Source organism: Argiope bruennichi, chromosome 1 (assembly GCF_947563725.1).
Source record: "Argiope bruennichi chromosome 1, qqArgBrue1.1, whole genome shotgun sequence".
In the NCBI taxonomy this organism is placed as follows: Eukaryota; Metazoa; Arthropoda; class Arachnida; order Araneae; family Araneidae; genus Argiope; species Argiope bruennichi.
This window is the reverse complement of record NC_079151.1, coordinates 78,121,998-78,149,102: the sequence shown is the minus strand read 5'-3', so window position 1 is coordinate 78,149,102 and position 27,105 is coordinate 78,121,998. Positions and strand designations below refer to the sequence as shown.

The 27,105-nt window shown below is 27.2% G+C and overlaps 1 protein-coding gene and 1 long non-coding RNA gene across 9 annotated transcripts in view; one reads left to right on the top strand and one right to left on the bottom strand.

Annotated features, from left to right (window-relative positions):
* Positions 1 to 18,822, top strand: part of LOC129964330 (diacylglycerol kinase theta-like) — a 73,207-nt gene extending 54,385 nt beyond the window's left edge. For 5 of the 7 annotated variants that reach the window (XM_056079140.1, XM_056079112.1, XM_056079094.1 and 2 more), the window contains 6 exons: positions 886 to 1,143; positions 3,984 to 4,163; positions 4,274 to 4,429; positions 6,367 to 6,532; positions 8,182 to 8,280; positions 14,416 to 18,822. In XM_056079140.1, the coding sequence (XP_055935115.1) occupies positions 886 to 1,143; positions 3,984 to 4,163; positions 4,274 to 4,429; positions 6,367 to 6,532; positions 8,182 to 8,280; positions 14,416 to 14,532 (976 nt within the window). In that variant the 3' untranslated portion in view covers positions 14,533 to 18,822. Of the gene's footprint in view, positions 1 to 885; positions 1,144 to 3,983; positions 4,164 to 4,273; positions 4,430 to 6,366; positions 6,533 to 8,181; positions 8,281 to 11,794; positions 12,245 to 14,415 lie in introns of those variants that run through there. The other 2 variants (XM_056079103.1, XM_056079131.1) reach the window with 1 other exon arrangement.
* On the bottom strand, positions 987 to 26,263 carry LOC129965114 (uncharacterized). Of its 2 annotated transcripts, none has more exons than XR_008784201.1 (3): positions 25,989 to 26,263; positions 3,961 to 4,144; positions 987 to 1,121 (listed from the first exon to the last, which is right to left on the bottom strand). It is a non-coding gene; the product is annotated as an uncharacterized LOC129965114 (long non-coding RNA). The 2 variants fall into 2 exon arrangements; XR_008784200.1 differs by having other exon boundaries at positions 3,961 to 4,129.
* Between the last annotated feature and the right edge of the window lie 842 nt (positions 26,264 to 27,105).

Here is a 27,105-nt window from a genome sequence, read left to right as displayed (position 1 = left end):
AGTTTTAGTGAATATTCATTTAATAGTTTATTTTTATTGATTAAAATTATGTTTTCATTTCCTATGTTAAGTTTGCTGTATACAAACAAATAGGCGGTATCTAAGATATAGTAAGTAAACTGAATTCAAAATATGCGAAAGAGTGATATTTGTATAAATTTCATTTTGTTTTTATGTCTCTCTAATTCAAAATTGTTTTTGATATTATTTAACTGTTTTTTTTGCCTCCTTTTAAAAAAATTATCAAGCATTTAGGAAGAATTTTAACTTTCTGCAACTTTCAATATTCATTGATGACGGTTTGTAAGTTTTTAAACCAGGATATTTTTTATACATTCTCATTTATTTAAATTGCCAATGATATTAAGATTATGTATATTATAATAATTTGTATAATTTTTTTTCATTGAAAATATTATGCATAAATAAATATAAGAGTCACTTGTTTATGGACTCGTTGTATTTCATCGAGTTTTAATATTAACTCTATTTTTACCTACTCCCACATGACGTTTACAGCTCCTAGTTTTCAACAGTTGATTTGATCTGTGATATCATTAATCTATCGTATAAATATTTGTTCTAGTATATCGTATTCTATTATATGTGCTTAAAATTTTGCTGAGAAATACTAAAAGTATAAGAAAATTTTAATGTAAATTTTCAGAAAATTAATTAAATAATTAAATTTTTTAATTAAAAAACTTGGAAACTGTATTCTGTGCAATGTTGGTTACTCTTGCTAGTTAAGAATAATGCTGATTCGATAAGCGAAAGATGAATTAAATTTTAACTAGAGTAAGAAAACCATATATACTTTCGGGCGATATTAAATGCCCTCAAATAAAGAAAGTACATATATATATATATATATTTTTATTTCAGTTTATATGTGTTCCGTCACATACGGGACTACAAAATCTTGGTGTGCGGCGGCGACGGCACAGTGGGTTGGGTGCTTCAGTGCCTAGACAACGTGGGACAGGATTCGGAATGCCAATCTCCTCCATGTGCTATCCTACCTTTAGGAACTGGAAATGATCTTGCTCGGGTGCTGAGATGGGGACCAGGATATACTGGAGGGGAAGAACCCCTGAATATCCTTAAAGATGTCATTGAAGCTGAAGAAATTAGATTAGACAGGTAAAAATTTCTGCTATAGATCTGCTATCAAACTGCATTCATGTTTTTTGAAATCGATGGCTATCTTCACAATTTTATTTAATACAGTTTTATTTCTTTACTCTTTGGTCGCTCCTTTTATCAAATGTCTTACTTTGATCACTGATGTTATTTATTTTCTTACACATACATTGACATAAAAGTACTAAAGTATTAAAAACATGCATCGAAAGTTTCGAAGATGGGCGGTAATAGTCTTTAAATAAATTTTCGAGTGACCTTTTAAAAGCATTTTAATTTCCTATTTGCTTAAATTTCAGTGGAATCAATTTCACTTTGAAAAATCCAATCGTGGTGTATGAAAGTTTATGACGTGAAATACTGATTTGAATAATTTACGTTAGAAGTTAAAAGACTTAATTTTAATTAAAAGTTGGTTTGAAACTAAGTTATAAGATCATTCTACATATTTACGAATCATTTTAAGAACTGTTTCTCTATTTTTCGCAATTATACTGTACTTTTATTCTAGTTTTATCAAAAAAAAAAAAAAAAAAAAAAAAACTTTCAAAAACTTAACATCTAAAGGCAATTTACGAATAACATACGACATTGTATTGGTTTTTTTTTCTAAAAAATTTCTGTATGCTGACATTTATTTCATTTTATCGGAATTTTCCAAACATATTTGAAAAGTATAAATTAATATTATACATTCATCACATAATCTTATTCCAGATAATAACGATTTTGTAACCTCTTAAATTAAAAATATGAGTTTGATTTTTTTTGGAAATTCATTTGGAATAGATTGCTTTATAATAAAATATCGAAAGCTAAGTTTTTCAAAATGTTAGCAATATTTAATAAAACAAAAATCTAGAGATTGAAACAAAAACTGTACAAATATGAAAGCTGATGATGTTCTTGTAACATTCTAGGATAAATGTTCCAAGTAAAGAGGAATTTTAATTATTTTTATAATTTTTGTTGAAATCTATTTCGTGTGCTCCCTTCATTTTGCCAACGTAATCAATGTAAAAAAAAAATGGGGGAAAAGCTGGACTCCAGGATAAAAGACAACTTATTGAAAAGTTTCAAGCGAAACAACTCTGCTTAATTAATAGGTTAGCCCTTTTGGTGACAGAGAGGAAAATGAAAGCAGATTTCAATCAAATTTTGAATTAATGTTTAAAAATTTTTCGTTTAATATTTAGATTGAATCCAATTCCTTCTCATATAGTTTCTAGCCAACTATCATGATTCCTCGACTTTTGTTTTAATCTCCATATTTTTGATAAAATTTTTTTCTTTCTATTTGAAATTCAGTTATTTTTTTTTCTTGAAGGCAAGCATGCTTTCAAAGAATTTTATTACCTTATATTTTTTATTCCTTAATATATTTGATTATTCTTTGTCATAAATTCTATGAAATTTTGTAACCTGTTTTCCTTAAATTCAATAGAAGAGGAAGTCTTTCATACTAAACCAAAATTTTAAAAAAATTATGCCAGTAACTGATAATTATGTTTTGTAAAGATTTAAATGTTTCTTTGTTAGTAAAATACAAACTGTTTGGAATACTCGTACTTCAGTAAGTACGAGTATTTTTTCCAATCAAAATCCAAACAAACTTAACAAAATTCTATCTTTATTACACACGAAACAATTAAACTAAATAAAGAGTATATATTTCAAAACTATTCGTCCATATATATTCATACTGCGACTTAAAAATTAAAATTTTTTATTTAATCATAAAAAGTTGAACTTCTGAGACTACTAAGTTTAGGATCGAACTGCATATCAAAATGAAACCTTCACCAAATTGTAATGAATGCGTATGTAATTTTCTTAAAATAATCATTGTAAAATAAATTATAATTTCTTAAGTTTTCAAGAATTGTCAATTTTTTAATATTATTTATTTTATACATTCCTCTCTAACTTCTACAGTACGTTCGGTATAATGTTAAAAATTTTATTCCTTTTTCCTTTTTTCTGATATTCGTAGCTCTATCATGACACCGGAAAGAAATATGGGGATTACAAAATCAGAATATTCAAAATAATAAAAACGCATTCACATTAAATTTGAGCTAGAATATTATAAAAAATATAAAGCCTTATATACGTTTCAATTCACTTAGAGGAAAAACTTCGCAATATGCTCATTACTCTTATATAAGTAAATAGTATGTAAAATATAAAATACATAAAAATGAATTTTTTTTTGCCAACAAACACTTTATTTATTTCTCATTTAATTCCTTTATGAATATGGGCAAAGGATGTAGCACAAAATTGAGAAATTACAATCAAATCATTTATTGTTAAGAAACAAACAAACAGAAAATAATATTCTGCTATGAAATTAAATAATGAGCAGTAATATTAAATAAAAGATTGAAAGATTAAAAAGAATAAAGCTTAGCAAGATTTTAAAAATTTGGTTCTGTTAGAAGAAAAAAAAATGGACGAAGAAGAATATGTGAGAAGAGAAAGACTAAATGAGAATGCTATTTGACATTTTAACCTATTATCAGAATTCGATTTGATAGGGAATAATCAATTGAATTGTATAAGTAATATTTATTCTGAGAATTCTTAAGGTCGGATATTTTCTTCAAAACACCATTATAAAAATAACATATATTTTAGTTGCAATATTAAAAATAATTTTTTTATTGATTTCTGGCTTAATACCTTATTTATCTCTCTTAGATCATCTGTTTTAAAGAGACACATGATCAGTGGAAAAAAAACTTTTGATATAAAAGATATTTGAACAAAAATAGATGTATGTAAGACAGTTTAGAGAAATAAGGTTATTCTTACATTTTTCTTCATGTTATCTTTAGGTGGACAGTGGTCTTTCATGTGGATGAAAAAGAGGATACATCTGGAAGCAATCCTGGGAGTTCTCAAGACAACACAGCCATTTTTGTGATGAACAACTATTTTGGAATTGGTATCGATGCTTCACTTTGTCTAGATTTTCACAATGCTAGAGAGGAAAATCCTAACAAATTTAATAGCAGGTTAGTAAAAACATTTTTATGCGAGCATTTGAATCTTGACTTCTAACATTTTTAACGTAATAATTTTTTTTCTTGCTTAAATTGGTATTCTTTTTCAAAACCAAAAACAGATTCCACAATAAAGGAGTATATGTAAAAATGGGCTTGAGAAAGATGGTAAGCCGCAAGACATGGCGTGATTTCCACAAGGATATTCAACTTGAAGTCGACAACAAAGTGATAGACTTACCTCCTGTAGAGGGTATTATTATCCTCAACATTCTCAGGTATATTCCAGAAATTGCCTTTTTATTAAACTGATTGCTAACAGATAAAAATATTTTGCTTGATAAAATAATAAGTGAAAAATATCATGACTTAATCTTGATAAATAAATGAATTTACCTTTGTATATGTATATTGAATGACCAATATGTTAGGTATAAATGTCCTGCTGTACAATACTAATTGAGTTGAATTTTCCCTAACACTATTTCTTCGTTATTTCTTCTTCTATTAAATCTGATATTATGCTAGACATGTATTCTACAGAGCTTTTGTATTCCTAGAGGAGTAATATTAGTCCATTTTAACAAAATGGTATTGCTTTTTTGCTCGGATTGTTACGAAAATGTGAACACATTTGAGGATTTTTTTTATGAGCTGTCACATAAGGCTTTACCTTCAGCATGGTGAAGGAGAAATCTGGATCACAAAAGATTCAGATTTCCTTAAATTACAAAAGCCCCTTTTTCCGCAAACTTTTCCAAAGCACCTTTTATTTAGAGCCTGCTTTAATGCCAGTACATTATAAGACCCGCCTATGTAATAATCTATCAATATAAGCCATAGATTTAGTTGTAAAAGTGCTATTTTGGGTTTTTTTTACATTCAACAATAAGTAATCTAGCCACTCTTTGATTTTCAAGTAATTTCAGCCAAATATTCCACTTTCACTTTCAAAATATATTGATTTAGCTTGCTTTCTTTAAACTAAGAAAACTAAAAAAGACTATTAATCGGAAATTATTAAAAACAGCTTTTCTGGCACCATGCCCTGCTTCAAAACATTCAAAAGTCTTGTTTCTCTGCAAGGAAAAAGAATTTTAAAAGTGAATCCGTATATAATGACAATACATGTGCTACAGAATGGAGTGGAATTTTTGGCGAAATGTATTTTTAATATTTTGGACCTTCAGCATATTTTAATATCTTTGTATACAGTATAAATCTGTAATATTGTAGAATATGTTTCATTAATGATCGGTAATGAATCTCAATTCCTTAGACTTTGTAAAACTTTGAAATATTTGGTAAATGACACATGAAAAATAGTAGCATAATCAAAACAAAATATATTGAATACCTATAAGGCTTTAAAATTTTCAAAGGTAAAGAATAAAACTTTTTTTTCAGGTTTAGTTCAACTTTAAATGATTAAAAAAAATTACTTTGAAATAGAAGACTGAAAATAAAGATGTATTTAGTGAATACAAAACTTTCTTAACCCTTCCTTATTAAGTTCTTGTTATAAAATAAAGATTTCAATGACATGAGCGAATCATACAGATACACTCCTAATAACTTAAATTGCTCGTTTAAATGGAAATACTTGTATTACTGGCTTTCTTAAGCGAGATATAATGTATCTTATCTATATTAATATTTGCGATTATTTTTTAAGCTGATGTGAAATCTATAAATTGGTGTCACGCAACATGCATGATTATACCGAGCATGAGCAAAAGGACAGATGGTTGAATCTAAAACTGCCAAATTTGATTATTAGTTATTTCTTGGGTAGTAGACACTCGCTCAATGACAGATGTTCAAAATTTTAATTAGATTTTTTACATCAACAACTTTAGAATATATTATCGCAAGAAATATCATTTTTAAGCCATTCTAAAATTCAAAATATCAGCCTTTCATTATAGAAATTTTATTTCTGTATACAATCTTCGCTCCAATTTTAAATTTTTTTTCAAAATATAAAATAAATTCAGTATCAGTATTTTTGCAACGACATTGACTGTTTTTCATGTGCATATTGTTGTTACTACAATTGAGACTATATTTTAAAAATAACATAAAGACAGAAGAATCTAACCTAAAACATTATCATTTTCCGATTTTTCAGACCAGAGGCTGAAATCTATTTAAAATGTTTTTTAGATACCTGCAAAGAAGATTTTAAAATTACTCCTTTAAATTCCTTTTGCAGTTGGGGTTCGGGAGCAAACCCTTGGGGTCCGGAAAAGGAAGATCAGTTTGCTAAGCCGACCCACTACGACGGAATGCTGGAAGTAGTTGGTGTCACTGGAGTTGTCCACATGGGGCAGATTCAAAGTGGACTCAGAAGTGCCATCCGCATCGCACAAGGAGGGCATGTGAGTTTAATTACATTTATTATTATTTTATTACTAAAGGACTTATTGTAAAAAAATGCGAGGAATGTAAATTTCCAAAACTTTATTAACTTGCTAGTATTAATATAAAAATAAAATAAATAATAATAAAACAGATGTGCAAATTAAAAAAATGCTTCATTCTCCCAATATTTATTTTTACATTTTTATGCCACTCTAGACTTTAAACCTAGTTTGGTATATTCTTTTACAGCAATTTTTAGCAAAATTAGCATTACCTGAAACAATTTATGGAAAAAAAAAATTATTTCTGGAAGTATTGTAAAACATGTTTCATTTTTATCAGGGAATATAATTAATGCTGTAATACGTTATTTTTACTATTTTCAATGGTTTGAAATGCTAGCTGAGATTAACAAAATGTACCGTTAATATTTTCAAGATGATGGCAGAGTTAAGTGGCTTGTGAAATCATTTTTAAAAATTTTAATGTACTAGGGTATTAATGATTTGAAAAAATCATCCAAATATAAGATTAATTGTGAAATCGATAATAAAAACCTTAATTATTAACATTTTGAAAAACAATAAAAATTTATTTTGAACTTGTAGAAACAAAGTGAAAAAAAGCCCAAAACACTATGATTATTTGACGAAAGTTCCACTTCAGAAATAAAAACATTTTCTTTGGCTGCTTTACAGCAGCAATATAAATCAAGAAACATTTTGCTAAAAAATAAAGAAATTTGATGAACATTTTACAAATTTAGAATATTTAAGTTATAAATTTTGATAATTTTGAAAATCTTGATATGACGATATATCGAAAAATTACTGAAATAAAACTTTGAAACAAACTTTTATTTAAAAAAAAAATGAAACTGAAATATAAAATACAACAGTTTTTTTTTGTATGAATAAGCAGTGTATCTACTTTATTGAAAGCCCAATCGATAATTTCTAAACGTTAGAGAGATATTTAATATAAAAGAATTTAAACGGAAAATCGGAACAAATATTTTAAATGACGAACGAATTGCTTCTGTAGTTAAAGACAATGAATATAATGCTAAAAAAAATACTAATTTAAAATTTTATATAGTCCTTCAGTCTTATTAGTTAAGCTTAGCCAAATATTCTTGGCACACTAAAATTTTAAACCAAAAACTCCCTATGTCTGTGATTAAAGCCGATCAAGTTATGAACTTAGAATATCAACGTTTTAGATGATTTTAGACCATTTAAATACAACCTCAAGGAAGATTATAATATTTACAAGTGACTTTCATCAGAAGCTGTCATTAATTGATTGTTCTAAGTTTTATAACTCGGTCAGTTTTTATAGCGGAAGAATGGAGTTTTTGAAAACTAAAAATGTTATTGGATCATACAGAATTTACTTAATATAACTTATAAGACTGGAGTAATTATATAAAAATTTCGATTTCCTCATGCTTTCCGAAATAAATTTATAAACCCAGCAATATAAACTATAGTTCTTTAAAATTAAGCCTTTTTTAAAAATCAGAATGGTGATCTCTAATTGCTTAGTAATTAACCATTAAACTACAATTATAGCGGTCATTCTGCATGTAGAAATACTTATGAAGTATTAGGATCGAAATTAAAAAAAGTCACACTCCTTATCAATTTATTTCATCATCTCATAGCTGCGAATCAAACTGCACACCGAGATGCCTGTTCAAGTAGACGGTGAGCCATGGATCCAGAGTTCAGGGGAAGTAGTAGTCCTCAGATCTGCTTTAAAGGTGAGCTTGAACTAGCCTTGTTTATTATGATCAGTGTCTATCTATATGTGAAAGTATTGTTTTGTTACACATGCATGTATGTAATCTGTTGTTTTCTAAGAAAAACTCACAACTATCTGCATATAATACATTCTCTCACTTATTGACATTTCACTCACAGCACTAATGCCTGCATATATTCAAAAAATTTTGTACATTATTTTTACTATCTTTATTAAATAAAAAAAAAGAAAACTTTCACAAAAATATCCCGGAATCATAATTTTATCCATAAATCGGAATAAAATAAATAAATAATGAAGGGAAAAAATGACAATTCAATTTCTAAATTACTTACCCTATTAGTGTTTTCACCTTCCGATATTTTCTTTATATGTAAATCGTTTGGCTAAGAAATATTCCATATTTTAATTGCTAAAAACACTTATTTATCTCTAGAAATTTAATTTTTTAAACTTTAATTAATGTTGAGAGCAAGGAAAAAAATGTTAAGTTTTTAAATTTTGCTTAGATGTGCGTTTCTTCTAATGGGAATAATTATAATGAAACAAATTGCGCTTCATTTTTGAGATGTTTATTCATCTCAAAAACAAAATGCAACTTTTTAAATCTTTACTAGCTATAAAACACAACATTTTGCAGTTATGGAAGGCGTTCTTTTGATGATATAAATAATAATTTAACAAAAATGTCCTTTTATCTTTATTAAAATTATTTTCCAAAATTATTAAAGATCCATTATTAATGACATTTAAAAATATATTTTTCTTTTCAAGTTATGTATTTTTTATAAATAATACAGCACAATCATTAAAAAATTAATTTAAAATTAAATTCCGACCAGTAAAGTCGTGGCTAAATTTTTTTATATAAGGCTCTTCAGAATTTATATAACTTTTTCAGAGCATTAAGAGAATCACAGTTTTACTTTTGTATCGGAAAATGCATTTCATGGCTGTATTTTCTGGAATTGGGACTTAAGCACAGTTAAGAAGAAAGTATCAACGCTTTTTATTTTGCTGCAAAATAGTTAGTAAAATCATGCTTCTATGAAGTAAAGAAATATGGCCAATTATAACGTTAAGAAAAACAATCATTCTCAAAAAAAGTAAAAAAGATAAAGTAAAGTAGTTGGTTTGTAGAAATATTTTTCCTGCTGAAGTTTTACAAGAACTGTTGTGGATGTATACCCCAATTTTAAGGCTTCACCAGATGATGAAGACACCACCTTAGGATTTACCATAACTTTTCAAACCTCATTTTTCAATAAAAAGAAGACATTTGAACTACGACAGAAATAAGCTTGTGAATTTACAAATTCGACAGATTTTTTGATTGAATTCGATCTCTTTATTTTTCGAACATGGATACAACTGTAGAAACCGGAAACCTTGGTGGTGTTCTTTTCAAGTCGCATTACATCACTCCATACTGTACATGGGATCAGAATCATGATTCCTTAAACATTTGAAGGGTTTATATTTTTTTGCATAAAAATTATTGGGCGTAATAACTTTAAACAGACATAACTTCTTTGACGAAAAATTTAGACTCAAAAATATGATGAAACATATAAATTTAACTTGTAACTTGCATAACTGCTTTTGATATATATCCAGCAAGTTCCCAAAATTATATAAAGCATTGAGTTTTAGTTTTTAACATTTCAGATTATCCCTCATGAAAACAGAATAGAGTAATTTGTTTTAAAAATGATTTAAAAATCCAGTAAGATAAATAAAAATTTAATTTTAATGTTTTCGAGCAAACATACTTTTAAGGGAAACGAATAAATGCATTGTTCAGTGTTTAGTTATTTTAAAAATTAGTGTTGATAAATGTAGAAACCTAAAGTTCGGTTAGTTATTTTAAAACAATTTCTTAAAGTGAATCAATAATATTTGTTTCTTTGAAAGTATAGTTTTTTGTTCGTTTGAATGTTTTTTTTCTGCATGAAATGAGTGTTAATTATTGCATGATGTTCACAAATATATAATTATTTTTGTTCGTTGCACTTCGCACATAAAACACGTACAGCTTTTGTTGTTATAACTCCAAAGCTATCCCGTATTAAGATGTCCGTCTATCTCAAACACTAGTCTTTAATGAAACGTGATTACATGAATTTAAAATTCAAAAGATAGCAATTTAGATAGCAAAGAGTAGTTAAATTATAGATTAAAAAATTTAAATGCTGTTCGAATTAGGAATCACTTTTTTCTATAGTAACATTGTAGAATCCTGCATAAAAAAGAGAAAATAAAAAGTATTTCATTGCACCATTTCATCCTATACCCTGGTTAAGTAAATTTTAGTGTTTTTCTTACAAAGAAATTTGTATGTAGCATAACATGTAATTAAAAAAACATTCTAATTGAAACTATTTAAGAAGAAAAGAACTTCCTTTAAACTATTCTAAATTATGCTATCAACTTAGAGTATTAATATCAGAAAGTTGGAAAGGTTTTAGAGAAATCAAAATGTCGAAAATATTTAATTACTCTGGAAGAAAATCAGAAGTTACCCCACATTTGGAAACGTTTTATAGGAAATATAAAGACGAAATTTCCCGTTGAATACGATATCGAATCCAATCCATTTGTGCATGTGTTTTCCATTTTTATTGATGGCTACTTTGAAATGTGAAAACACAGATAATCAGAAATGATTCTTGGATTATTTAGTAAAATGGAAAATCAAACAATTTAAGCCACTCTTTGTTTAATCTGTATACAATAATAAATAATTTAGTTGTATATCCCTAGGGTTAGGATTAGAATATTAGAAAGGATTTACATCTTTTTTATTATACGATGTTTTAACACTTTTATAATATAAAAATTAAATACTTCCTGGGACAAGAAATGCAGAGATACACCTCTTTGTCATTTGACAGTGTATTCGAAGGCGACAGAAAATTCACTTTATTAAAAAAAGAAAATTTTTTTAAACTAAAATTTAGAAAAAAAATCACAACGATATTTTTAGATATTCCAAACTAAACAGATTAAAATGTATTCTCAGACAATATTTTCCCCTTGAGTTTGTAAATTATATTGCTATAGATTTATATATTTTCAGGTTGAATTTGTTTCTTACATAAATTTTTATTGTAGAAATTCGAATTCCAAGACGTTTAACCAATTTTAAGCATACATTGTCGACTAATTATTTAAACTAAATGCAATTTTTAAAATTCTTTTTCATCCGTCTCTGTTAAAATGTTTTTTCTTCATCAGCTATTGAACGTATGGTTATCTTTTACATTATAAGCATTTGCACTAAATAAAATTATTTGATTTCACTTATTAAGCCTTACTTTACCGATTCCAAAAGCTGAAACTAAAAGGAAAATTTGAAAGCAAAACAATGCGCATGAAAATTATTCCCTCTGTTTTCTATGTGTTCCCCCCCTGCCTGATGACCGGTGGAATGTCCCGTCGCAGCATGAGTGACGCGACACCTTCTGTTTATCTTTTCCTTTGATTACTGAAAGCCGGCAACCCTTTTACAGGCCACCATGCTCCGCAAATCTAAAATGAAACGGAGAAATACAGAACCAGTGTTGGGTCCGGGGAGCAGTGAAAAATCATCCACAGACGAATGAGGACTTCGACAAGAACTTGACGGTATCTAGTCAATAGGCCACTTTGCTAACAGTGACTTCTCACCCTTTGACAAGGATTAAACGCAACTTGATGATTGATGCATTTCAGAAATAAAGCGCAGAATCCAAAAATCTCCAGCCATTGTTAAGGCCACATTATTGGCTTTGAGTCAGTCTGAGCTCTCATTTGAGTAACATTTCATTTTCCTATTCCTTTCACTTTTTTCTTGTAAGCCTCGAGGCAGAAAAGAAAGTGAGTAGAAATGGTTATATGCACTTTAGTTGTTGAGTACACAGCGTATTGTTTTACTGAAAACAACTTTGTATAAAGTTTCGTCCTGTTCATGATTGCATTCTAGTCAGTGCTTTACACTTATGTATTTGTATTCGTGCACATTTCTTCTGAAGGTATGCTTCAAGGATAAAATGTCCTTTTTTTGTGATAAAGATTGCAAAAGAAAAACTCCTTGTGTGTTCTACATAAAATTTTACCTTAATGCTGAAGTTGTTGCATTTAAGAATTCATTTACCTTAGATAGCATGGAAAATGTGAATGCCTAAAGAACTTCACCTTCTAAAGAATGAAATGAAATGAAATGAAAAATTTATGCCAATATATCCCGCTTATTGTAATTTTTAAAAAGTGTAAATAATAAAGTATACACTGGCTCACTTTTGTTTGCGCACGTTTTCGAAATGTTTCCAATTTTGTGGAACTTTCTTCAAAACATAGATATTGGTTGGTATGTTATATATGCATTTTCGTTTCGTTTCATTTAATGATCTTAATAAATTTCTAAAAAGTTAGAAATAAAATACAAGACAAAAAAATGAAAGACAAAAAAATAATAAAGTATTTAAAAACCAATGACGAAAATTGACCGGATACGGATCCTAAGGCATTACAAATTTCAGGAGAAAAATATCTTTCTCTTTAATTTATTCCATAAATATATTTTATTAAATTTAATCCCTGCGTAAGCAATAAGTAATAAATATTACGACAAAAACAATTACTTAAAGCATTTTTTCAAGAAGTTTTCAGTATTTCGCTTATAAAAGGACTTGATTTATCAGTTAATTAATTATCTATTAATGAAATTGAATCACACTAATCTCAAACCAATCAAAACAAACTGAACAAATCGATCTCAAAAACATTTGTATGAAATTTAAAACTTATCTAATTTTGATTTGAATAAATTCTAACAAACTATTCAAGCAAATCAAATAAAATACAAAATTTAAATTACCAAGAAAATACGAAAATAAAAAATGATATTGAGGCCTTTCAAAGTTGGAAAGTCAGCAATTACTTACTTAACTGCTTGATAATCAGAGTTTTTATAGTTTTTTTAGGAAAATGTGGCAAGCAGTAAATTATTTTATTCTTTTCACTCGAATAATAATAAAAGTGTTGAATTAAACAATAAAAGATCAAAGATCTCAATAAAACACCACACAAATTCATCAATTAGGAATATGAATGTTTTTTGGATATTATTCAAATATTACAATGCTCTTTTTATATTTTTGTTGACTAAAATTATTAAAAAAAATTCCCCGAAATATGTTCTTGAATTATAAATTGTTATTATACAATGGTTAGAAACAATTTGACTGATTTCTCTATTCTGAAAGGGAAATACATTTTTATAAAAAGCGGTCTCTTTCAATATAACATAAGGTTTAGTAACAATAAAAAAAGTTCATTTTAAACCTCAAATGACTTCTTCAATTTTGAAGGATTTTTAAAAAATTGTTTTCCTCTAAGTGAATGCATTTTACTCAATCCACTATAAAAAGCTATAAGAAATCAAACATAAAACAGCAGATAAAATTTATATAGAATTTCTTTAATTTATTTTCAGAATTTTCCTTAAAATTTTTAACACAAATTATTCAAAATAACTAACAAATGTAATCAATCATATTTATGAAAGCTTTGAATTACTTTCATTCCTTTTTATCTTTTGCAAGTTAGTCATGCTTAATAGTGTAGTATTTTTTAAGCATTTTGCATTTATTACATTTGGTAAAAACATAAAATTGTGTGTAAAGAAGATCTTATTAAAACCTCCATTATGAAAGGATATTACTCAAAAATTAATGCAAATTTCAAAAGCGCTCGTGAACAAAGGTGAGCTATTATATATGAAATACTAAAGAAACAACGCAAAGATATAATCAAAAAAAGGTTTAAAATTTTGAGCATTTTATATTAATATTTAAGAATGCAATAATGCAAAGCAAATTAATAGAACAAAAATAATTCTTTACACCACAAAGTGTATAAAAAATTATTAGCATATTATGATGTCTTCTACTGTCGATGTCAAATCTAAAATATGGATATTAAATTTTGAAGCATGTATGTTTATATGTTTAAGAATTTCTTTCCATCTACGAAAGTGAATATTGTGCAGACGATCTCATTTTTTAATCCTTGTGATTGGATAAAAAAAATGACAGCATCCATGTTGAATATTTGGTATTAACATATTTGAATTTTATGTTTTCTTGGTAAGGCTACAATGTTAAAGAAGAGCAAAGGAAAAATGAAGAGAAGAAATACAGAACCTAGCATGGTGGTGTCCCCCATGGAAATAAGTCAAGATGTGCCAAGTAGTTCTGGACCATTTTAAAAAAACACATTTCACACAAACGTAGAAACTAACAAAACGCAGAATATACACTACAGCTTGGTGTGTAGGCCACAAACTACTGATTTCACGGTTACTTGCTGAAATTCATTGAAAGTTAATAACATGCTTATGGGGTTTACCATCTTGTATAGAAAACTGTTTCTATGCCCATTATTTATTTCATTCTTGAAATATTCTTAAAATGTACTAAAATATTTGTAAAAAAATTATTTTCTGTTGTTTGAAAACAGAATGGAATGGTTATTCTCAGCATATCAAAAAATAATATGTATAAAATGGAATCAGGAATAAGAATATGTGACTGATCAGTTATGAATTAGAAAACGTATAATTGTAATTGTATTGAGGAACTTGAAGAAAAAAGTCCGTAAAAAGTTGAGATAAAGATCAGATATATTTTCTTAAAATGAAGAAAGTGTATTGTTGTAATATAATTAAATGCTACTAGTAAAGGCGTTTATTATGATTTTCCAGTTAGGAAAATTACGCGCTTTAAAAATGGCTTCTTTCATGTGATTGAAATTTATTAGAAAATATTGAATTTGGAAAACAAAGTGGTGTAAGTTGATTGCAATGAAATTTATAGAAATAATGTTATTGTAAGTGAATTGATAATTGTATATGAGTGAAAAACTCAAAAGCGATAGCAAGTTGCTATTTAAACTTTTGAAACAGTTGTTTACAAATGTACACGTATATACAATGTATAAGTGAAACAATAAGCAAATTAAAATATGTTGCTTTCAATTCAAGTAAAATTATGGAGATATTAACAAAAGGACGAATAACTGCAACATATAAAAAATACCTTTAGCAGACTTTCTTTTTTCAATCAGGGATCATACAATCTTTTAAAAATATTTTTTTTAATTTTTATTATTTTACTGTATACAATATTATATTTAAACAAAAGTCTGGTATTTAATTATATATGCATAAGCAAATGCTGAAGGTTGAAAATTAACGAATTAACTAACAATAGACTGATTTTTTAAAAGGTGAATCAAGGTTAAACAAAAAACAAGAACCGTCCTCGCAACAATAACTTAAGTACAAATACTAATTATAATTTAGTAAAAGGTTGAATCTGAATGAAAGGTTTGAGGGAATGAAGATATTCTACATGCCATATTTCTATAGAAAATTTTCCAATTTATTTTCGAATTAATTAAACTTTATATGATAAATATATAACTATATTTTAAGAAATTTAATTTTTAATAACTTAGGAGTTCGATGAAAATATAACCGTTATAAAAACATACTTCAAAAGGGAAAATAAATTTAATTAAATTTTGCAGCAGTAATAAATAATTTAAAAGCAATGTTAAAAGAAATAAAAGTAATTTTATGACGTTTTCTTAAGATCTCGTTTCTCAAGCCATTTGAAGCAAAATGTAACACAAAATTATCACTCTAAACTTATGCACAATGAATCACAACTCGATTTCTTTTTAATCTATTATAAAATGGAATATTTAACGAATTTTTTTGGCTTTTTAATATCTATTATAACGAATAAATATGGCATATTTTCATAAAACACTCTTAAAATCTATATAAGCAAAGATTTGTCACTGAAATTCTTTTGCGAATTTTACAAGAAAGTAATGAAGACTTTAAAGGGAGGTAAAAACATGCACTAGCAAATATACATATAAATCTATATATATTTACATTTGCACACAAAATTATTTTTAGACAACTATAAAATATTCTAAAATAATTTATCAAAATATAATTTTTATCATAAAATTCTTTGAACGTACATAAAAGTTTTTTATCCAGTCTGTTTATGATGACAAGCATCATGATTTGCTAAAATGTTTTCATGATAAATATTTATTCAAAGAAAATTTTCATATTTTGTGAAACTTAAGATTTCAATAGTTATAATTGAATTATTTTTGTTGCATTCAGACTGGCATCATTTTCAACGAAGAGTTCATTCATTCATAGCCTATATATAAAAATCAATGCATGTTAGGTCAGTGTTTTCAAATATATTTTTTAGGGTCGAACAAATATATTACTCAGCATAGAATATTTTGGATTGATTTACATGAAAAAAAATATAAGACTGTCCTTCAACCGCAATTTAGAATTAGCAGTTTCGTTAGATGTATAAAATAATGATTTGAACTGTTTAATTTATATGTATAAAAATTGATCTTGAGCAAATAATTGTTTACACTTATTTACTCAAAATCAGTTATCAATATATTACACAATCAGTTTATAAAACATAAACTTATTTATAAAAAGAATACATTCTGATGTAAAACTGATTATATAATAATCTTTAATTTTTAAATCAAAGTTGAAATTGATAAATAATTAGCCATGATAAAAAATAATTTAGAAATTAAAGATGACATGACTATTTTGTCTCAAATTTTCTTCAGCAAAAAAAAAAAATAAATAAAAAATTGTCCTTTCATATTTTCTTTGGTTAACACTGATTTGCATGCATCGAGAAATAAAACCGTTAATTCAAGTATTTTTGTACAATGTCACGCAACAATGTTATGCTAATTCAAAGAACAAATGTAAAAGCACGCAGGGAAATTCTCTCTGTTCTACATCAGTATTTCTAGTACTGGAGCTCCATAGGCATCCGTTTCAGCACCAGTTATGTGACTGGTGGGAAATAATGAAAGCCCAATTGTTATTGTTAAAAGTGTTTCCAAGATGAGGTCATCTGTGTTTAGTCCTTGGTAAATGTCATCACTATTGCCACCTAGATTTTGTGTTCTTTAATCTACATGCTGCGCCACTGGTAATGATGCTGCATTGCCCACGAGCAGCTAGCTGACAACGAAAATTACTCTTTTTGCCTAGATTAGCAAGCAACGTATTGTATAAGCCAATCAAAAGAAGCATAAATCGAAAATTATTATGATCCAGTACTTTTCTATTAAAAAAAAATACTTTCATTGCTAAATTTGAATTGTTCGTTCACGTGAAATAATTTAAATTAAAGATATAATATTTCCCGATAAAATTAAAAAAATATATATGTGATTTTACTAAAAACTAACTTATTTTCCATTTTTTGCTTGGTTGCCAAATAGAAAATTCTATTCCAGTCTTATTTGTCTTCGCTTTTCAGTCGTTTTTAATAAATCAATGATGATAAATCCAATTTTTTATATAAATTTATATCTTTCTTCTGCAATTCAATGATTGCAAAGCACTATTTGAAAGAAATGTGGCAATGATTAGCAAAAATTATCTTTGGCTTAGCTGTAGTATTTTTGTGGTGGGTTGCAGGTATGGACTCACTGAACAAATTTTCTCTTTTTATTTTAAATTTCAGTTAGATTAATAAATAACTGATGCAAGCGTAGTCAATGTTTGTAAATTGATGGTTACTTGTACATGTATCTGATGTAATATTGTATATTTCTTGTATATATTTTAGAGTAGTAGCACAATATTTGTAAAATAGAAGCTATTATAATACTAGATCACGTTAAAACTCATGGCTTGTAACTAGGTTTATAAGATGCAGCAAATTGTGAAATAAAATGAACTGTTGTAAGGTTAAATTGTAGACATTTGTAATTGCATAGACATCATTGTTTAGACACAATTGACAGTAGAAAGAATTAACACAGCAATATTATTTTTTAGTTCGTTCGAGAGCAAAACCATGAATGGATGACAAATACTTCATTATGCAGACTTTAAAAGAATTTCAGTTATTTTGTTAAAAATGAAACTTTAGTACTTTTTTATCAGTTATCTTATATTTTTCTTAAGAAAATTCATAACATTCATTGTTGATTACATAAATATTAAGGATATTTGGGAAGATGAGATGTTCTTATTTAAGTTTAGGAAGTTTCTGTGAATGCTGCAAAAAGAGAACAAAAATTTATCAAACATGAATAGTCTCCTCATAAATTGAATTGCTAGAAGCTTTTGCACAAAACACTTACTTCTTTCTTGCATTTTTTAGAATGCCGTTTTTTTCCGTATCGCACTGCTTTTGTCAGAACGACAGATTTAATAACATAAAAATATTAAAAGCGCTCATTTAAATTTATATTTACACTCTTAAGGAAAACTCACATCTTTATTCATATGGAATATTAATTGGTTAAAAATTCTGCTGAATATATTGTAAAAATAACAAAAAAAATATATATTATATGCTTAGGCAAAATATATATATTTTTAATTTTCGATAAAACAGTATAAATGAAGTTCAATAATATTTTTAATGCAAACAAAAGCATTGCAAGAATGTATTGAAACAATATTGAAAAAATGGATCAGTAGAAAAATTTAGAAATAGTCATATAATTACAAAATTCTTACTATTTTAACAAAACGATTGAATTTTAAAATAAAGTGCCAGTTTAAAATGCCTCTTTTTACAAAAAGTCTTTTTAAATCTTTTTCTTTGATGCATGCATCCCTTAACTTATATGATCTCAAAGGATTCAGTAAAACTAAAACGTTCAAGTAATAACTAGAAATATTTTTTTTAAAGAATATCATTAATAGCAAACGATTAAAACGAATATCATTAATAGCAAACGATTAATTTAACTTATCCGATGCATTTTAAATTAGTCTTAACCTCTATATTAAACTCATTTTATAAGTAATTTTGATTTAAAAAGGTATTCTTTATACAATTTACTCGTAAAAGCACCAAAAAATAAATTTCAAAACATATTGTACACTTAAAAAATTAAAATTAAAATAAAATTATCCTTTCAAATCAAGATTCATTCAGGTCTATAAAGCAAAGAAGTAACGGTGTTTAGTGCACAATTTATATGAAATAAAGTAATTCACAAAAAAATGAGTTTGAAATGTATTTCATGATATATTAAAAGTCATTTTATTATAAAAGAATTTGATTGTAGAGAATGCTGAGATTAACAGCATCATCAAAATAATTTGATGAATAAAATGATTGAAAAATGAAGAATTGTTTCAATAATTACTTTAAAATTTATAAAAAGACACTATTCCATTTGCAATAATAAAGTCATTTTGTACATAATGACATAAAATAAAAACAAATCTCGAATGCTTAAAAAAACACGTTTTATCTCTTTGCACCACTTCACTGGAGAAAAATGAAAGGAATTGTCGATCTTATGATATATTATAAATTTACTAAATGTAATTCAAAAGAATGTTAACACATTTTTGGATATGCGTTTAAATAATATTTACACCATGTGATGTTTACCTGCAATCCTGCCACAGTAAATGGCAGCTGCAACTATTGTGTGTCTTAAAGTTTGAAAACTATTTCACATCTCATTAAATGTAATGCTCACTTTTCATAATATGTAAAAAAATAGTATAAACAATCAATTACTTATGGTTTAAATAGGTTTAATGGCTTTTTGTGTTTTGACTCTATAAATGTGGTGTTAAATTTAAAACTCATTTCATTACCTTTGAAGCATGCATTTTTTCAGCTAATATTTTACCTGTTATTCATTTAGAAGTATTCTCAATGAGATTTTGCATGCAAGAACATAGAAAAGTTCCTGAAGCTACTTATAAGATGGGTCGACAGTTTGTATTTGACAGTATGTATTGGATACAAATTGCATGGTTATAATATAGTGATAATGAAACTTTGTTTGAAGAATGATTTTATTATTACTAATAAAGCGTGTAAAAAAGACTTGCTTCTTTCAATGTTGAGAATGACTGTAACGTAAATATCAGGAGAAACCATCACACATTTATATTTATTTTATGTACAGTAAACGGTTATTTCATCACAACGGCCACTAATGTTTGGCCTATACACATAATATTAAAATAATTCCGAGGAACGCGGACTCGGACCCTCTGAGTGGCTAGACCCGTTCACAGCCATTGGAATTCATTTCATTATATCTCTGATTTGATTCTTCCATAATAAGAAGAAAACAAGCCCCTTGAAATCAGACTAAAAATAATTATTCAGCTCTAATGTGAAGATAAAATTGAACTTAGATTTTTAATACAGTGGTACATTCAAGAATTCATTTGTGTTTCTCAGAGACTAATTAAAACTCTGACAAAAAAAGTCACTAATGCAATTTTTCTAACATTAGTAAATGAAATTTACGGTTCAATAGACAGGGAAAAAAATTATATTATTGTCCATTTCTCAAAACTACAAACAAATTCAGAATTTATTTTTCTTCGATTAAAAAACAAAACTTTAAAAGTTAACGAATTCAAGAAAACATTAAATTGTATATAAAAATTTGAATATGATGCTTTTTTTAAAAAAAATTCTTCTTGTCAGAAATAACTAATTACATTTTGCTTAAATACATATTTAGTATGCCAAACACGAAACCACTTTAGATTAACTATCTTTTCTAAACAGCCAATTTTCTGTGAAATGTTAGATAACCACTGTAAAGATGTTTCTCTTTAATTTTTTAATACTGATAAAAAAAACTATCTCCTGCTTTGTTAGAATTGTTGATTTTTCAACTTTGAATTTCCTTTATCACATTTAAAATATTTCAGTAACATTTTATTTCCTTTTTATAATAATATCTGCCAGAAGAAAAATATAGAGCATAAATAAATGTAAGCTATCATTTATGTTGCTAGCAAGTTAATTAATGTATGAAAGACTTGAATAAAGGGAAAAAACTGCAAATACTTTAGACTGAAATGCTGTTGTCCTATTGTTTTTTCTATAAAATTAGGAACTCACTGGTGGTTATCAAAATACTGGAAATACCGCAAACGAAAACAAGAATCTGCATTAACAAGATGTAGAGCCATCTCTGGTGTGTTATACCGCTTCGATCGCCTGGAAATCGAATAATAGAAGTTCTAAAAAGTGTTTAGAGGATTATTTTTCCACTTTTTTCATGGAGATATTTAAAAATTATGGGAGAGATGACCATTTAAAATATTGATTCCGGATAGAATACTCTAAAATGATCAAAATGTTTTGATTATAATGAAGTTGAGGAATTGTGTAGACCTAGGTAGATGTTTCACTTCATCCTCGTGTTCGTCAAACCACGCTCGGACAAATTCTGCTGCATAAATAGAAGCATTATCATTCTGTAAAATTTCACTTGCAGGAAAGAAAGTTTGCATCACAGAGTAGACCTTGTCAGCTATGACTTCTCTATACTTCTGCCCAGTGATCTCCCTTTCAGGTTTACAATTGAACCAGCAGAAAATCATGACATGGCAACACATAACACAGATCCACTTCCATGCCTGACAGCTGGAGGAAGACAATCACGATCATATGATTATGCAAGTGTCTTCCAAACGATACCTGACCTATTGTGGAGAAAATTATGAAAGGTGATTTGTCTTACTATATAATATCTTGGACTCATCAACTGGCCAGGTTTTGTGTTTAAGGCACCACTTTAGAAGACGTTTAGAACTAACATCTTGGGAGTCGCTGATCAGCCGCAAATATTCTGTTCTGTTTTTTTGCTATAAATATTCTGTTTTAAAGCCTCTTTCTTTATATAGCAGCCTTCTAACTGTAATTATTGACACAAGGGAATCCAGATACAGATTGAGATCTGTGGTCACTTTGGCTACCGTGGGGTTTTTTTTTAGACATTGCAATCGTGGTTTTTTTAGACATTCAATACCCATTCAGTCTCTTCCACTCAATTTATCTTTTCGACCACTTTTTTGCTTTGCTGAGCTTGTCTTGTTGCGCTGGGTGTACACGGACATGACTTTAGACACAGTACCTCTAGAAACGCCTAAAACCTGGAATGTTTCAATAATAGTTGCTCCAGCTAGTCAGATACTATTATTTGGCCTGTTTAAAAGTCTGTGAGGTCTGCCATTTTACACTTTTGAAAAAAAATTCAAGACGTATATAACATTACTAAAGCTACTTCATAGTACCGTGATATATACTTTTAATATTAAAAATACTGGTAGCTAGGATTATATTTTAATGCTTACGAAACACATTCTTAAATGTCATTTTTATTCACAGGTGTTTCCATTATTTTGATAATCACTTGTATATGACATAAGTTACCGATTATGCATAAAAATCAATTTTTGAAAAATATCTTGAAGAAAGGTATTCCTTTTTACTCAGAATTTATCAATATATTGTGCATAAAACAGGTAAGTTTTTTTTAAAATTTAAATTAACTGCCTTATTTTTTTTTTTGCTTGACTAGATAATAGGTTTACAGTTTTTCAGTATCATAAGAATTTACTTGTAAAGCTTTTATTAAATCGACAATTCCATTTAATGAATTGCGAAAACTGATGCTTTAGTTTGCGCTTTAAAAAGTCAAATACTCTAAAAATTCCCATTAAAAATTATACGTTTAGTTAATAAGTAACGCACAATTAGAGAAGTGAAGAATCACCTAGGCAACTAAAACGATTTAGTTCCAAAGTTTTAGTATAATAGTGGTATACTATTAGGATGTTCCTTCATTAAAATACAAAAACAGCCAATTCCCGTAAAATAGTCTTTAAACATTTGGAATATCTTGTATAATAGTAATTTGTTTCTGTGTTTGCAGAGTGATTTTCAAGACAATCACGTGGTATGTGGGAAGTTGAGGCTGGTTCCTTATTTCTTCTTTTTTTCCTTTTAAATTTTTTGAAGCTGTTCAAATTAAGTTAGCAGTTTACAAATGTTCTTAATTTATATGTTTGTATGTTTTTGTTTAATATGTATACAAAAATAATTGTTTATTCTTTTAATACTTGAGTTATAGTTTAATTTTTAAAAGAAAAACAATTTTAAATGTAACCTTAATGGTTATAAATAATTTAAATATCTATTATCATCTTAAATGTCTTTAAATTTTTAATTTTATTAATATAAATTATTTTTTCTAATCAACCATAGCCATATTTATATCGGTAGTAATATAAAGCAGTTGCTAATTTATTAAAAAATTCAGCAATTAATGAATTTTCCATTTTTAATAATTAAGAAAATACAAAAATACAGCGTTATAAAATACAAAATTATACAAAGTCATATAATGCGTAGGCAGATGATCCTAAATTTTAATTATTGTTGAAATTCCGGTTGGGGAAAGAAAGTTGTTTTCATAAACACAAACATTTATTTCAATAATACAATAATTTTAAAATTTTCCCAAAACAATCAGAAACTGTCAATTTTCAACGTTAAAGCTGTCTGCACCTTACCGAATGTATTTTTCTTATTCAGTCAAAAAATTCTTATAAAGGCGCATGCAGAATTCTGTTATTGAATGCGATCGAGAAATAACTTTTCGCGAAGAAGGCATTAAAATATTTATAATCAATAGCACACCATCAAATGCCATCGCAAATTTTTAACAAGATAATATGGTATGCTTGGTACGCTATTGTTGAAAGACAAGTAATTTTGAATGTAAATAAAATTTGTTTTCCAATAATTTTCACGTAATATTTCTCTTAAATAAGCCTTGCTCTTATGAACAATCATCATTTATCGTGTACACGATATTTAAATGTGTTTTGTTTCCAACGTTTTTAAGATAATCATCATTCTGGTTCTTGTATGTAAGTAAAAATGAAGGAATGTAGAATAATTATTTAGAAATATTGAACATTTCTTACGATGTGAATAATTATAGTTAATATTTAACACCATTTATTTATATTTCGATTATTTTTATATTTGCAAACACTTACTTTTGCATAAAAAAGAAGCAACATATTAATTAAAGTTATTTAATTATTAATTTAATTTAAATAATTATAAAATATTTGCCGCGTCCATTTTTATAATTACTTTTTAATTAAATTATAATTCAAGAATAAAGGGAATGGACATTTATTTTTGTATAAAAATGTGAAACAATTTATTTGAAACTGTTCATTAATTATTAATTTAATTTGAATGAGTGTGAATAAAATAAAAGGGAGGAAAAAAAAAAATGAAAGCCGGACCGATGCCTGATGCGCCGCTTACATGGTGATTATTTTGACGATCAAGTTATTAGGTCTGCTCAACGGAGAGATAATTTATTAGTATATACACTATGGAAAGTTTTTCTCCGATTTGATTGACAGATTATTGAGCACTAATATTTCAATAAATGAATGACCTAAATGTTTATTACCATTATACAGAATCTCAACTAAAATTTTTCAACTCGTGCACTCTTCTTTTAAAACCGACCGAATAACAATTATTTAAAATATTGATAATCTTATTCAAATTTAAAAAAATAATAATCAGCCTTAAAAAATTAAAATATTTTGAGGAATGTTGTTTTTGCATCCATTGAAACTTTTTTATAGATTAAATATTCAACAGTAAAGCGAAGTATAAGCGCCTAGATATTGAAAAAAATGAGAAAATATATATCAGATATTGAAAAAATCAGAGGAAAATAATACAGCTTGTACAGTTAAAAATATAATGAAAAAAATTGAATAATTTCGTTAAAAAATGAAATATTATTTAAAATATAATTATAATAAACAGTTTTTATAATTTAAAAATGTAAGTCATCTTAATATAAATTTTGTGCGAAACAACTTAAAAAAAAGCAGAAAACTAACCTGTGAAATAATTTTTTTATATAAATTTTGCAGCACTGCTAGTATAATAGATTTATATGCTGTAATAATACTTTATAAAATCTGCTGTCATCGTAGTTCTCCTTTTGAAACTTCAAGAAAAATAATCTATTGGACTTAAACAGGCGATCACAACGATATTGCGAGAATTTCTTTATCCAATGAAATTTCAAAATATATGGATTAGGAAAGTGGGTAGATTTGAGAATTGGAGACCCATGACATTAAAATGATATACTTTATAAATTCCTTAAAGAAACGAAATCCTCCAAATAATTTGATAAAAAACCATATATTTATTTATGAGGCAATAAAGGATTATTGGAAAATAACAGCTCCGTTAAAGCATACTTTAATATTCCGCACCAAATTTAAACGATCAAATGTTACTATTATTTATTTTTAAAATTCAAGTTATGAAATCCCCCCCCCCCCAAAAAAAAACGTTAGCTATCTCATTTTGAATATTCTGGATATTACATATTTATTTTAAATTCAATTTTAATTTCTAGAATTTGACAAATGCAATTCATTCAGTACTTCCTGTCAGTAATCTTATTTATAAATTCAACAACAGTTTAAGTGTATTAACTACTTAAAAGTTGTAGTTTTGAATGTTCAATTTTTTTTTCTATTTCCTTCCTATTAAAAGCATAACATTTAAATATTTAATATAATTATTAAAAGCATAATATTTAAAATTTAACTTAATTAAACTTAGAAATTCCATTGCTATATACTGAAAAAAAGAGCAATTTATCTTTATAAAAATTTAATATTAATATATATTTGCAGTGAATATTCTAAGATATTTTTAACCTTAATGCTCAAAGGAAAATATATTTAATAATTCCGTTTTAAACTGAATGATCAATAATAAGTATACTTACAATTCTTTATTTCATAAATAAGTCAACCTTCTAACTCTCCGACCCGCCCTAAGGCACACGGATTTAAACCATAGAACTGAATGACCGGACCGCCGCAACAGTAATTGGCGGGAACTGTGGTTGAGTCCTAAGGGCCGTCACCGGCCACGGTACAACACTCCCCGAAGGAAGTACGTCCCGTCATCGGTGGGGGGAGTCAGATCCTCCACCTATTATTGTACCCTCCAGGGTGGCGAGATCCAACCACCATGCCGGAAGCATCTCATCCTCATTTCGAGGTGCCCCCCCCGAGGGTCTTATTTCATAAATAAGTCATCTAACTATCGAATTCGATTTCTTATATTAGAAGATCAGCTTATCAAAATAAAGCTCCTAAAATTCTTTGAAGATTGCCATGCAAAGGTTTAAATAACTGAAAAATAGGCTACTTTAAATCTGTTCTAAGCAAATAATTTATTATAAAAATTTCTTTTTGAAATAATAGTAAATATTTCCTTACATGAAGTTATTGAAGTGAAGAATCTAAAAATAATAACATGTTAATTTATAATTTCAATTAGCAAACGATTCTTTAAGATCACTGAATCCAGCAACGTAAATCATCTAAAATTGTGGTATTCGAATCTTTATAAATCAGTTAATTTTAATCAGAAAAGAATGAGAATGTTTTTATTTGAAATATTAAAATGTGAAGAATATTTTACTGAATATGACAAATAAGATTGAGGGATAGTATAAAAATTTAAATTTCGTATCTCCTTGAGCATTATACTTATTGACTCAAACATTGTTTGAGTCAATAGGCATAAGTTTATAAGTCTATTGTTTAAAACACTTATCCAGTTAGAAGTATAAGTTTATTTCTATCAGTTTAGAAATTAACTACTGAACCCCGATTAGAGTGTACAATCTGCATATAAATATTGAAAAGTATCTTAAAAATGCACGATGTCTTTATTAGGATTTTCCATCTCTATCGTTTCATCTGATATTATATGAGTATGATGTTCTACAATGACAGAATCTATGTAAGAAACTGGACAGATGTCCATAATTTTAGAACAGCTTTCAGATGTCATCATTCTACTTGCAAATGTTTAAAAAAAATACCAAGCGA